General features: G+C 44.9%; 1 protein-coding gene and 1 long non-coding RNA gene across 3 annotated transcripts in view; one reads left to right on the top strand and one right to left on the bottom strand.

The window, feature by feature from the left end:
• The first annotated feature begins 6,820 nt into the window (after positions 1 to 6,820).
• LOC139071519 (uncharacterized) lies at positions 6,821 to 9,012 on the top strand. The gene is made up of 2 exons (XR_011521379.1): positions 6,821 to 6,917; positions 7,392 to 9,012. It is a non-coding gene; the product is annotated as an uncharacterized lncRNA (long non-coding RNA).
• An 863-nt stretch (positions 9,013 to 9,875) lies between these two features.
• Positions 9,876 to 10,901, bottom strand: part of LOC139071515 (protein-glutamine gamma-glutamyltransferase K-like) — a 24,804-nt gene continuing 23,778 nt past the window's right edge. For both annotated transcript variants that reach the window (XM_070554039.1, XM_070554038.1), the window contains 4 exons: positions 10,853 to 10,901; positions 10,589 to 10,749; positions 10,365 to 10,501; positions 9,876 to 10,259 (listed from right to left, as the gene is read on the bottom strand). The exon at positions 10,853 to 10,901 is cut by the window's right edge and continues 236 nt beyond it. In XM_070554039.1, the coding sequence (XP_070410140.1) occupies positions 10,100 to 10,259; positions 10,365 to 10,501; positions 10,589 to 10,749; positions 10,853 to 10,901 (507 nt within the window). In that variant the 3' untranslated portion in view covers positions 9,876 to 10,099. The remainder of the gene's footprint in view (positions 10,260 to 10,364; positions 10,502 to 10,588; positions 10,750 to 10,852) is intronic.

Below are 10,901 nucleotides of genomic sequence, written 5' to 3'. Positions count from 1 at the left end.
TTGACCTTTTCCTGTCGCAAAACATCGTCCCACCCTGCCTAAAAACCTCTACCATCATCCCAATCGCCAAGAAGAGAGCTGTACCTTGCTCTGAAACACCTGAGACACCTGGTACTTGTGTATGAATGTTATAAAACGTTTTGAGGTTTTTTTCGGTTAATATTAGGGGGCTAACGGCGAGCCATTTGCAACTCCTAGCTGGTTAGCAGATGCTAGCTGGTTAGCATACACAGTTAAGCTCTGAATGGCCTCTCTTGTTGCTGTTACTGTTGTAGCTGAGTGCTATCGGGTTGAAATGTCTTATTTAGTGTTGTGTGCTGAATACATTGATTCATTATTGACAAGGGAAATTCTTAGTTGTATGGTTTAAGCTGTATGTTTCTTAAGTGGTTTTTGGTCAGCTCCTTAATTTATGAAGACTACAAATATGTTTGATATGTATAATTTTCTTGTGTAACCACATGTTTAGTTGTATGAGAAATAAGCAATTATTGAAGAATCTGTATTTGTTTATTTTTTGTAGGAAACCACACTCACTCACACACACAAACATCCATCCCTGTATTCTGCAACTGCTTCCAAACCAGTCGGATACCTGTATGGAGAATGTTTGTGCCTAATTAAAGAAGAATTCAAAGACAACTAAGGAGCTGGACATTCGCTAATTATTCCCCACTCTCCTGAACATATAACCGCTGTCCTGACCCGACGCCCTGCAGTGATTGCTATTCTTAAGCAACCAGCTATAATCCTTACATTCAATACAGTTTCTGGTCCTTCGAGCCGGATTTTCAGCAGCCACTGCAGTCAATATGTCCAGGTCATATGAGAGGGATGCCAGAGATGCAGTCCGGCCTCGGAGAGTGAGACAGCAGCCATCATATCTCCATGAATATGAGGTCAGTTATATTCCAAGGCGCCCCATCCCTGAAACTGAGCAGGCATCTTCATCTGACGTACTCAGATATCTTAGCAACATGAGAAAGGAGAGTGACCAACTACGTAAAGAGATCCAACGCCTGTCAGAGATGGTCCATCAATCTTCTACACCAGCACTTAGAGATAAGCCAATGCCATCTAGTGGTCACAAGGACCCACGTCAGGCAGCAAGTGCCCCTATGGTGTTCAGTGATGCTCCACCATCTCTACAAAAGGGCAGCACTGATTCTATTGATGAACTTGATCGCTGCTTGTAGGAAGTAGGATTAACCAAACAAGATGACATATCTCCAGGATCCTCTCGTAGCTCATCTCCCTGCTTTCAATTCAAACCTCCTTAGTTAGAGATTGAAGACTGCCCAGCACAGGCATCATCACATCGCAGGGAGCATAAGTCATATAGTGAACCTTGTGATAAGTCAAGTGATAGCAAATGGCCACGTGCTAAAGCAGCATCCAGTCCTGATGCCAAGTGTCGTTCCAAACATAGGGATGACTACGATCGCTATAATGAGCCCTATCGCTATGATGACAGATACCGCCACTATAATGATTTCCCCCCACCCAAATCAAGCCACCCAGACCATGTTGATGGGTATGGTGCTTCAAGGTCCTACAGGAGTAATAGTCCTAGAGCTCGTCATGACGGCCACTACTATGAACAGGAGGAGGGACATTCTGCTGATTACAGAGATCACCCTGATGGTTTTCATTGACCACATTATGAATATGTGAGAGGAGAATATAGGGGGAACAGATACCCACCTGAACATCAATATTCCCCACGCTATGATTCCTTCTATGGCAAACCCCCAGCTCTAGATACCTACCATGGTCCCAAACCAACTATTCCTTATTTGAAGACAGAGGACCCACGTGAGTTTGCTAGACTGAAGCTAGCTCTGGACAACTTATTGCCATATGATGCTCCAGAGCACTTTGTTTCAAATACTCACAGATCACCTCAAGTGTGAAGAGGCGTTACTCATAGCAGACTCCTACAGTAACAGTCCACTTCCATTTATGGACACGATAAGGGCACTCACAGAGATGTATGATCAACCGCAGCAGCTGGTGCTGAAAAGGATTTCCAATCTGATGCATGGATCTAATATCAGAACCAGGGACATTAAAGCATTGAAGTCATTTGCCCTTCAGGTTCGTGCCCTTGTGGGAATGCTGCAACAGCTTGAAAGCCAAGGTTGGACAGAACTGAAATGTGGATCACATGTCTCTCATCTCTTAGCTAAGTTACCACATGACCTAAGAGCAAACTTTCATAGATTTGTCAATCCCATTAACATCCCAGAACCAACACTACTCGTTCTGGCTGATTGGCTTGAATATGAAGTACGAATCCAAGTCAGTGGTGATCATCAGAGCAGTGCCTTCATGAGAGAGAGACAAGCTCTGCCCAAGAGCCGACATCCAGAATTCAAGTCACAAAGGTCTACAGCTATTCTACTTGGCAGTGAGTCAACTCGGTCACAACAGAAATCAGATAAAGCTCCTACTGCCAGAGAGACCACGCAGGACAAGCCAAAGAAATACTGTCCCTTCTGCAATACTGAGCAGCATTATTTCAATCAGTGCATCAACTTCAAGCTCCTGTCAGTCGAACCGAAGACAGAATGGATTCAAGCTAACCATCGATGCTGGCGCTGTGGTCGTGAACATCAGGCATCCAGGTGCAACCTCAAGGCCAAGTGCAAACAGTGTGAGAGAAGGCATTTAGACACCCTTCATGATGTTAACACCAGACAAAACACCACAGCAACCAGTGATTCTCCAGTACTTCAACCAAGAACATGCCTTGTGAGTTCTGTTTCGGAGACATTGTATTTTGACCGGCCAGCAAGTAGTAACCAAGTGCTACTGAAGCTGTCGCGTCATCCTCCAGAGTGGTCCAAAGGTACTGGAGATCTACGCAATATTGGATGATGGATCAGAACGTACAATACTCCTACATGACGCTGCCACCAGCTTGGGACTTCAACGGAGACCTGAAGATCTCACCCTCTGCACAGTCCGACAAGAACTCTGCACCATTCATGGTGCCACTGTCTCCTTCTCTGTAACTCCTGTGTCACAACCTGGTAAACCATACCAGATTGATAACGCTTTCACAGCTAAAGACCTAAACATAGCCTGCCATACCTACCCAGTTGAAGATCTGCAAAAAAGGTATCGCCCTCTTAGAGGTATCCCACTGCCAGCCATTAAAGGTGCCCAGCCACTGCTCCTAATTGGGTCAGATTACCCACATTTGGTCACACCAGTGGAACCAGTTTGTCTCGGTCCTCCAGGAGGACCCGCAGCAGTACACACCAGGTTGGGATGGACTCTGCAGGGTCCCACAAACCTTTTACACCATCAGCTATCTCCAAAACAATGCCTCTTTACCAAGTGTGATCCTTCCAGATCGGAGCTTCTGAGTCATGTGGAGAGGCTTTGGCAGCTGGATATGCTGCCATACCGGAGCGAGCGATTGATAAGCAGGTCGAGGCAAGATATGGAGGCAGTCCACATATTGGAGGAGAAGACCACCAGAATAGTGGTTGATGGTGTGAAGCGCTACGCAACACCACTGTTATGGAAAGGGAACCTCCCTGTCATCCACGCCGGTAAAGAAGCAGTACTACCCCAGCTACGAGGGACAGAGAAATGGTTAATTAAAGACCCAGAGAAAGCTGCCATTTACTCCAAAGAGATTCACAAGCTCATCGATGCTGGTTATATTAAAGCTATATCCCAAGCTGATGCAGAGAAGAGGAAAGGTTCCTGGTTCATTCCAACCACATTGTCCAACACAATGAGAAATGTCGGATAGTCTTTAACTGCTCCTTCAGCTTGAACGGGCAGAGCCTAAATGACCAACTCCTTCCTGGGCCCACACTTGGGGCCAGTTTGCTGGGAATCCTCCTCAGGTTTCGAGAACACCCAGTAGCAATCAGCAGTGATGTGAAGGGAATGTTTCATCAGGTCTGCTTGCTAGAGGAGGATAAACCCTTTCTTTGTTTTCTGTGGCGAGATGTTAAGGTGGACCAAGAACCTACCATCTACGAGTGGCAAGTACTTCCCTTTGGAACAAAGTGTAGTCCATGTTGCACCACCTTTGCGCTGCAAACCCATGTCCAAAGACATACTGCACCAGAAGAAGATGCTCGCCTTTCTGTAGAACGTTGTTTCTACGTCCATAACTGTCTTCAGAGTCTTCAGACAACCACTCAGGCCAAGCAGCTAGTGAACCGACTGCACAGCTTACTTCTGGATGGTGGGTTTGAGCTCAGAGAATGGGCCAGCAATGTTCCAGATGTCATCAAACACCTGCCTAAGGAATCAAGGAGCAATACACTCTGGTTCACCCAGCAAATGGAAAATCCACAAGAACGTACACTTGGACTGTTGTGGCAGTGTAAGTCAGATACACTCTGCTATAAACAGCACAACAGTGAACTTCCCCAACCAACAATGCGCAATATTTATCGACTTCTTGCTCAACAATACGATCCTCTGGGATATATTATTCCATAAACAACCAGAGCTAGGATCATTGTGCAGCGCCTTTGGGACAAGAAGAGAGGTTGGGACGACCCCAATCTCCCTGAAGATCTGCTCCGAGCTTGGAAGTCATGGACAGAGGAGCTGGCACATTTGTCCCAGATCACCTTACCCAGATGCTATACTGAACCCAGAACAGGCCTGAGCACCACCATTCAGAGTATCCACATATTTTGTGACGCATCCAAGCGTGCTTATGGATCTGTGGCGTATCTGCGCAGTGACAGTGGTGATGGAAAAGTTCAAGTGGCATTCTTGGCTGCTAGATCCAGAGTTGCTCCAAAGAAGCAACTATCGATACCCCGACTCGAGTTGTGTGGTGCATTAACCGGGACATAATTGGCTTTGGTGCTGCTGAAAGAGCTTACCATCAAGACACAAGAGGTGGTATACTGGACTGATTCCACCACAGTGCTCAACTGGCTCCAATCAGACTCCTGCAGATATAAAGTGTTTGTAGGCACCAGAGTCACAGAGATACATGAGTTATCGGACGTCAGAGCCTGGCGCTATGTTGACTCAGCAACTAACCCTGCAGATGATATTACCAGAGTAAAAACACTGGCCCAACTTACTGGGAAGAGTCGTTGGACACATGGCCCCTCCTTTCTCCTGCAGTCACCTGAGCAGTGGCCTAAGATACCAGCCAATCACATTACTGAGGTGACTTAAGAGCTGAAGAGCACAGCGTTTTGTGGACTGACAGCTACTTCATCCGATCCATCCATACCTGACATCAAGCAGTTTAAGACCTTCCAAGAGCTACTGGAAGCTACAGTCAGAGTTCTCCATGGGGCGGCCAATGACAAGTCTCCAACAGCGGACGACTATCATAAAAATGAGTTCGCCCTCCTCAGACATGCACAAATGGAAGATTTCTCTGAAGAGATGATGTTACTCAAATCTGGCAAAGCTCTTCCATCTACTAGCCAAGTGCTCACTCTTGCCCCTGAATATGATCAGATCTCTGGCCTAATCCGTGTTGGAGGAAGACTGCGCCGATGTGAAAACATAAGTTCAGATGTGTTACATCCCATTCTCCTTTCAGCCTCTCACACAATCTCCAAGCTCCTGATCCAGTATTATGACCAACAGTTGAATCATCCTGGAGTGGAACGTGTTTTTGCAGAGCTGCGTAGGAAATACTGGCTGTTGAGAGGAAGAGAAGCTGTCAAGAAGCACTAGCACAAATGTGTGGATTGCAGGAAGTGGAGAGGCAACCCGCAAGTCCCCAGAATGGCAGATTTGCCCCCTTCCAGTTTGCAGTTGTTCTGTCCTGCCTTCTTTTCAACAGGAGTCGACTGCTTCGGTCCTATGTTTGTAAAGGTGGGACAACGTACTGAAAAGAGGTGGGGATCCTATACAAGTGCCTTACTACACGTGCTATCCATCTAGACCTCCTGCCAAACATGGACACGGATTCCTTCTTAATGTCCCGACGTTTCATAGCTCGAAGAGGAAAGCCTTACAAGATCCTTTCAGACCAAGGCACTAATTTCAGAGGAGGGAGTAAGGAGCTTCACGAAGCTTTCCGTGCCATGGAACCAGTTGTTAAGGACGAACTTGCTGCTCAACAGATTTGCTTCCATTTTAACCCCCCCCCCCACCCCACCCCACCCCCACCCCTCCATGCTCCACATTTCGGGGGGTCTTGGGAGCGAGAAGTAAGATCAGTGAAGACTGCACTTCGTACCACTCTGGGAGTCCAGTCAACACCAGAGGAAGTATTAATGACAGTCCTCATTGAAGTCGAGGGCATTCTCAATTCCAGGCCCCTAGGTTATGTTTCTTCTGACCTGGCAGATCCAAACCCAGTGACACCTAATTTCTTGTTGATGGGGCGACTTGATTCATCCCTTCCACAGGTAGTCTATCCTGAGTCTGAGCTGTTAAGTCGAAAAAGGTGGAGACATTCTCAAGTCTTGGCGGATCACTTCTGGAAGCATTACATCCGCCACTTTCTTCCTACGCTACAATCCAGGCAAAAATGGCAGACTGAGAAGGATGACATAGTTGTAGGTACTGTGGTGCTCATCCTTGATCAGCAAACACCAAGAGCCCTCTGGCAAGTGGGGACTGTGAAGTCTGTCATACCGGGAGCGGATGGACGAGTGAGGAGACTTCGCCCAGTTGTTCGTCTCATCAAGCTGCCTGCCTTACCCCAAGACAGTCAACCCACCTAGTAGTCAAATTTGCTTACCAAATTTGGGGGCGGCTGTAGCAAAGATTGTTATATTGGACTTATTTTCAGATTAGTGCAGGGTTCTTTCATTGACGTTTGCCTGTAGTTTTATTATTCCGCCACTAGGTGGCAATCACAGCACATTAATGTATGGTTCTGAGTGTTTGCGACTCAGAGAGGTATTGGCAGGCCAAGGATATCATCCTTTCCAGCCTATAGTGTGCGTCCATTGAAAGTGAGTAATCCTATCTTAGCTGTACCTTGCTCTGAAACACCTGAGACACCTGGTACTTTTGTATGAATGTTATAAGATGTTTTGAGATTGTTTTCGGTTAATATTAGGGGGCTAACGGCGAGCCATTTGCAACTCCTAGCTGGTTAGCAGATGCTAGCTGGTTAGCATACACAGTTAAGCTCTGAATGGCCTCTCTCGTTGCTGTTACTGTTGTAGCTGAGTGCTATCGGGTTGAAATGTCTTATTTAGTGTTGTGTGCTGAATACATTGATTCATTATTGACAAGGGAAATTCTTAGTTGTATGGTTTAAGCTGTATGTTTCTTAAGTGGTTTTTGGTCAGCTCCTTAATTTATGAAGCCTACAAATATGTTTGATATGTATAATTCCCTTGTGTAACCACATGTTTAGTTGTATGAGAAATAATTACTCACAAGCAATTACTGAAGATTCTGTATTTGTTTATTTCTTGTAGGAAACCACACTCACTCACACACACAAAGATCCATCCCTGTATTCTGCAACTGCTTCCAAACCAGTCGGATACCTGTATGGAGAATGTTTGTGCCTAATTAAAGAAGAATTCAAAGACAACTAAGGAGCTGGACATTCGCTAATTATTCCCCACTCTCCTGAACATATAACCGCTGTCCTGACCCGACGCCCTGCAGTGATTGCTATTCTTAAGCAACCAGCTATAATCCTCACATACAATACATCAGGAACATTGCTAAGCTGAGTCCCAAGGACCAAGTCCTCCAAACACACCCACATCACCCCGTTTCTCCTCCAGCTTCACTGGCTGCCAGTCAACTTCAGGGTTCATTTCCAGATCCTGGTTCTGGTCTATAGGGCCTTACATGGACAAGCACCATCTTACATTGGTGATCTTCTTAGTCCCTACACCCCCAGCAGGTTCCTGAGGTCCAGTGATCAAAGCCTACTGGTTGTGCAGCACCAGGCTAAAGGTCAAAGGTGACAGATCATCTGCTGCTGTGGCCCCCAGACTCTGGACCTCTCTCCCCCTGAGCCTGAGATCAGTGGACTCAGTGGTCTCCTTCAAAAAGCAGCTGAAGACTCACTTGTTCTTCACCACTTTCTCTTTATTCTGCACTCCCCATCTATTCCACCTTCCTCAGGATCCTCTGATTTCCCTCTTTCTTATTCACTCTCTCTTTCTTAACATTTTTTTGAATCACAATTGTCTATTTTTGCTCCTTTTTTAATATATTTTTAAACATTCTCTAAATGCTTTTTTATATTTTTACATTTTTTGTTTTTGTGAAGCACCTCGTCATTTTTATCTTGAGAGGCGCTATAGAAATTATATTTTCTTCTTCTTCATAGCGCTCCACACTGTGCTGAGTCACCTGGAGCACTGAGGAAGCTACGTGAGAAAGCTCTTCCTGGACTTCAGCTCAGCATTCAGTTACATCATCCCGGAGATCCTGGTCCAGAAACTGTCTCGTTTGGGACTTTCTACCTACATTTGCCTCTGGATTAAGGACTTCCTGACAAACAGACCACAGTCTGTCAGACTCGGCCCCCACCTGTCCAACACCATCACACTCAGCACCGGGCCTCCACAAGGATGTGTTCTGAGTCCCCTATTGTTTACTCTCTACACATCCGACTGCTCCCCGAACCATCCCTCAAACGCCATCTTAAAGTTTGCGGACGACACCACCGTGGTTGGACTGATCTCAAGGGGAGGGGGTGTGACTCGGACTACAGGGATGAGGTCAACAGACTGACTAAATGGTGCTCGGTAAACAAACTTCAATTGAACATCACAAAAACTAAAGAACTTGTACTGGACTTCAGGAAAGGTAGAGCAGACCCGGCCCCAGTTTACATCCACGGGAACTGTGTGGAGAGGGTACACTCCATGAGGTTTCTGGGAGTGCAGACATCCAATGACCTCTCCTGGACTGCAAATACCACGGTGGTGGTAAAAAAAAAAAAAAAAAAGGCCCAGCAGCATCTCCGCTTCCTGAGTGTGCTTAGGAGGAACATTTTGTATTGTATTTTGCACCAATGAGAGTGGCACTCCAATTCCGTTGTACTTTGTACAATGACAATAAAAGGCTATTCTATTCTGTTCAGTCATTTTGGCTCCACAAAACCACACACACACACACACACACACACACACACAAAGACCTGTTGTACTGCCATTTCTTTGTCATAACCTTGCAAAGTGTATTTTGAACCCAAAAAAATAGATTCTTAGATACTTTTGATCTTCACTTCTGGGATGAGATTCATCAGTGAGTCCTGTGAGATTTATGGCTGAAAGACACGGGTGCTTGAAGGCTGGAGAAACTTCACATTGACATGTCTTTTTCTATAAAAGACATTTAAACCTAAAATAAAGCGTTCTTAATTATTCTCTTTAGTAATTGCTAGAATAATGATCACTATGTGAAAACATGGAGTATTAAAAAGTTTGTATGTTTTATTTATTATTTATATAAAAATTAAAATATACATGCACATCCATGCATATAACATTGTTTAATGTCCTTTATCTTTAAATTTGTTCTTTTAGTTGAGTTACTGTTCCAATTCACTTGAAAGAAATTCTCTCAGCCCAAAACCATCCTGCTGTGTGTGTTTTTTCCAATGCTAACATCAAGGGGCTAAAACCCTGTAACCATGGACAACCAGAGGGCATTCCATAATAACCTCATTTTCCTGTATGAACAGGAAATGGACTCTGACCTCAATAAATCACCAACTCCATTATTGACAATTACTGGTGTTTTAATAATGCAAGATCATTCTCAGCATTGGGAACTGGTTATTACTATTATTATTTACTTTTAGTACACGTCAGAGTAAACCAAATAAATATTGTACATAAATATAAAACAAGGTATACATGTTGAGCCTTGAGCTGCTCTAATGTCCAACCTGTGCTACTGGTTAACATTAATAAAATTCATTGTTGCTCATTTTTAATAGATATTTTCTTCATCACCACTGACAGTATTAGAAATGTGTTGCGTACTAATACTGATTCAGATTTGTTATAAACAAAAATACACACTGCCTGTTGATGCTGTATTATGAATAAATACAAAAAAGACTTCCTGATGAAAAGTTAGATCCAGCCTACACTATGACGAGGATACATTTCCATCCTAAATTTGGTATCAAAGTGTCTCCGTTTGCAAATCACTATGGAGCGGTGCTGCTTTTGTCCTCCACTGTAATGTCGCACACTCCATGAACCTGTGTGAGCTGCTTGCAGTCTAGAGAAGCCAGTAATTTCCTTGGTCCGGGAAGAGTGGGGACAAAGTGCTCCACGAAGGAGATGGAGGCATGGCTGCCAATATCTCTGCAGGGAGAACAGGAAATGACAGTAGCAGTCACTAAAGACAGAGATGCACCAGGTCATTAAAAACCTCCAACCCAATATGAAGTACATATATTTCTGACTCACGCGTGTTCAGTCTTTTTTGCAGGTAGAAGACCAAGTCCTTCCACACAAAATATGACTTTTTTCAGCACCTGAGGTAGAGGGTTGGTGAAGGAAATGTCCACTGTCATCTCCTCCCCCACAACAGCCTTTCCTATTGGCTACAAGACCACAACACACAGAGGAAACAAAATCAAACTTAAGAGTTTGAATCAACTCTTGATATTTTCCGGCTTGATGTTTAGTACCTTTATGATGAGGTCTGGGGTTCTGAGTCGGAAACTAAACTGAGTGGCTAGGACCTGCTGTGTTTCCTGAACCCTTCCTGACACAGTCAGCATGAGGGCAGCATGGTCTATCAGCTGGTTCTTGTACATGTTGTACTCCAGGACCAATGCCAACAATGTCTCTGCAAAAAAAGATAGAAGAAAATGTGGGTTCATTATTCAGAACAACGCTCTCTCATGACTGAAGTTTTTGAGACAAAGTAAGCAGCGTCGACCTCCACTCACCTTCACTGGGCAACAGCTCCACATCCATTTTGTCCTTTTTGACCGTGGC

Source organism: Nothobranchius furzeri, chromosome 8 (genome assembly GCF_043380555.1).
Source record: "Nothobranchius furzeri strain GRZ-AD chromosome 8, NfurGRZ-RIMD1, whole genome shotgun sequence".
In the NCBI taxonomy this organism is placed as follows: Eukaryota; Metazoa; Chordata; class Actinopteri; order Cyprinodontiformes; family Nothobranchiidae; genus Nothobranchius; species Nothobranchius furzeri.
This window is presented reverse-complemented; position numbering and strand designations above follow the sequence as displayed.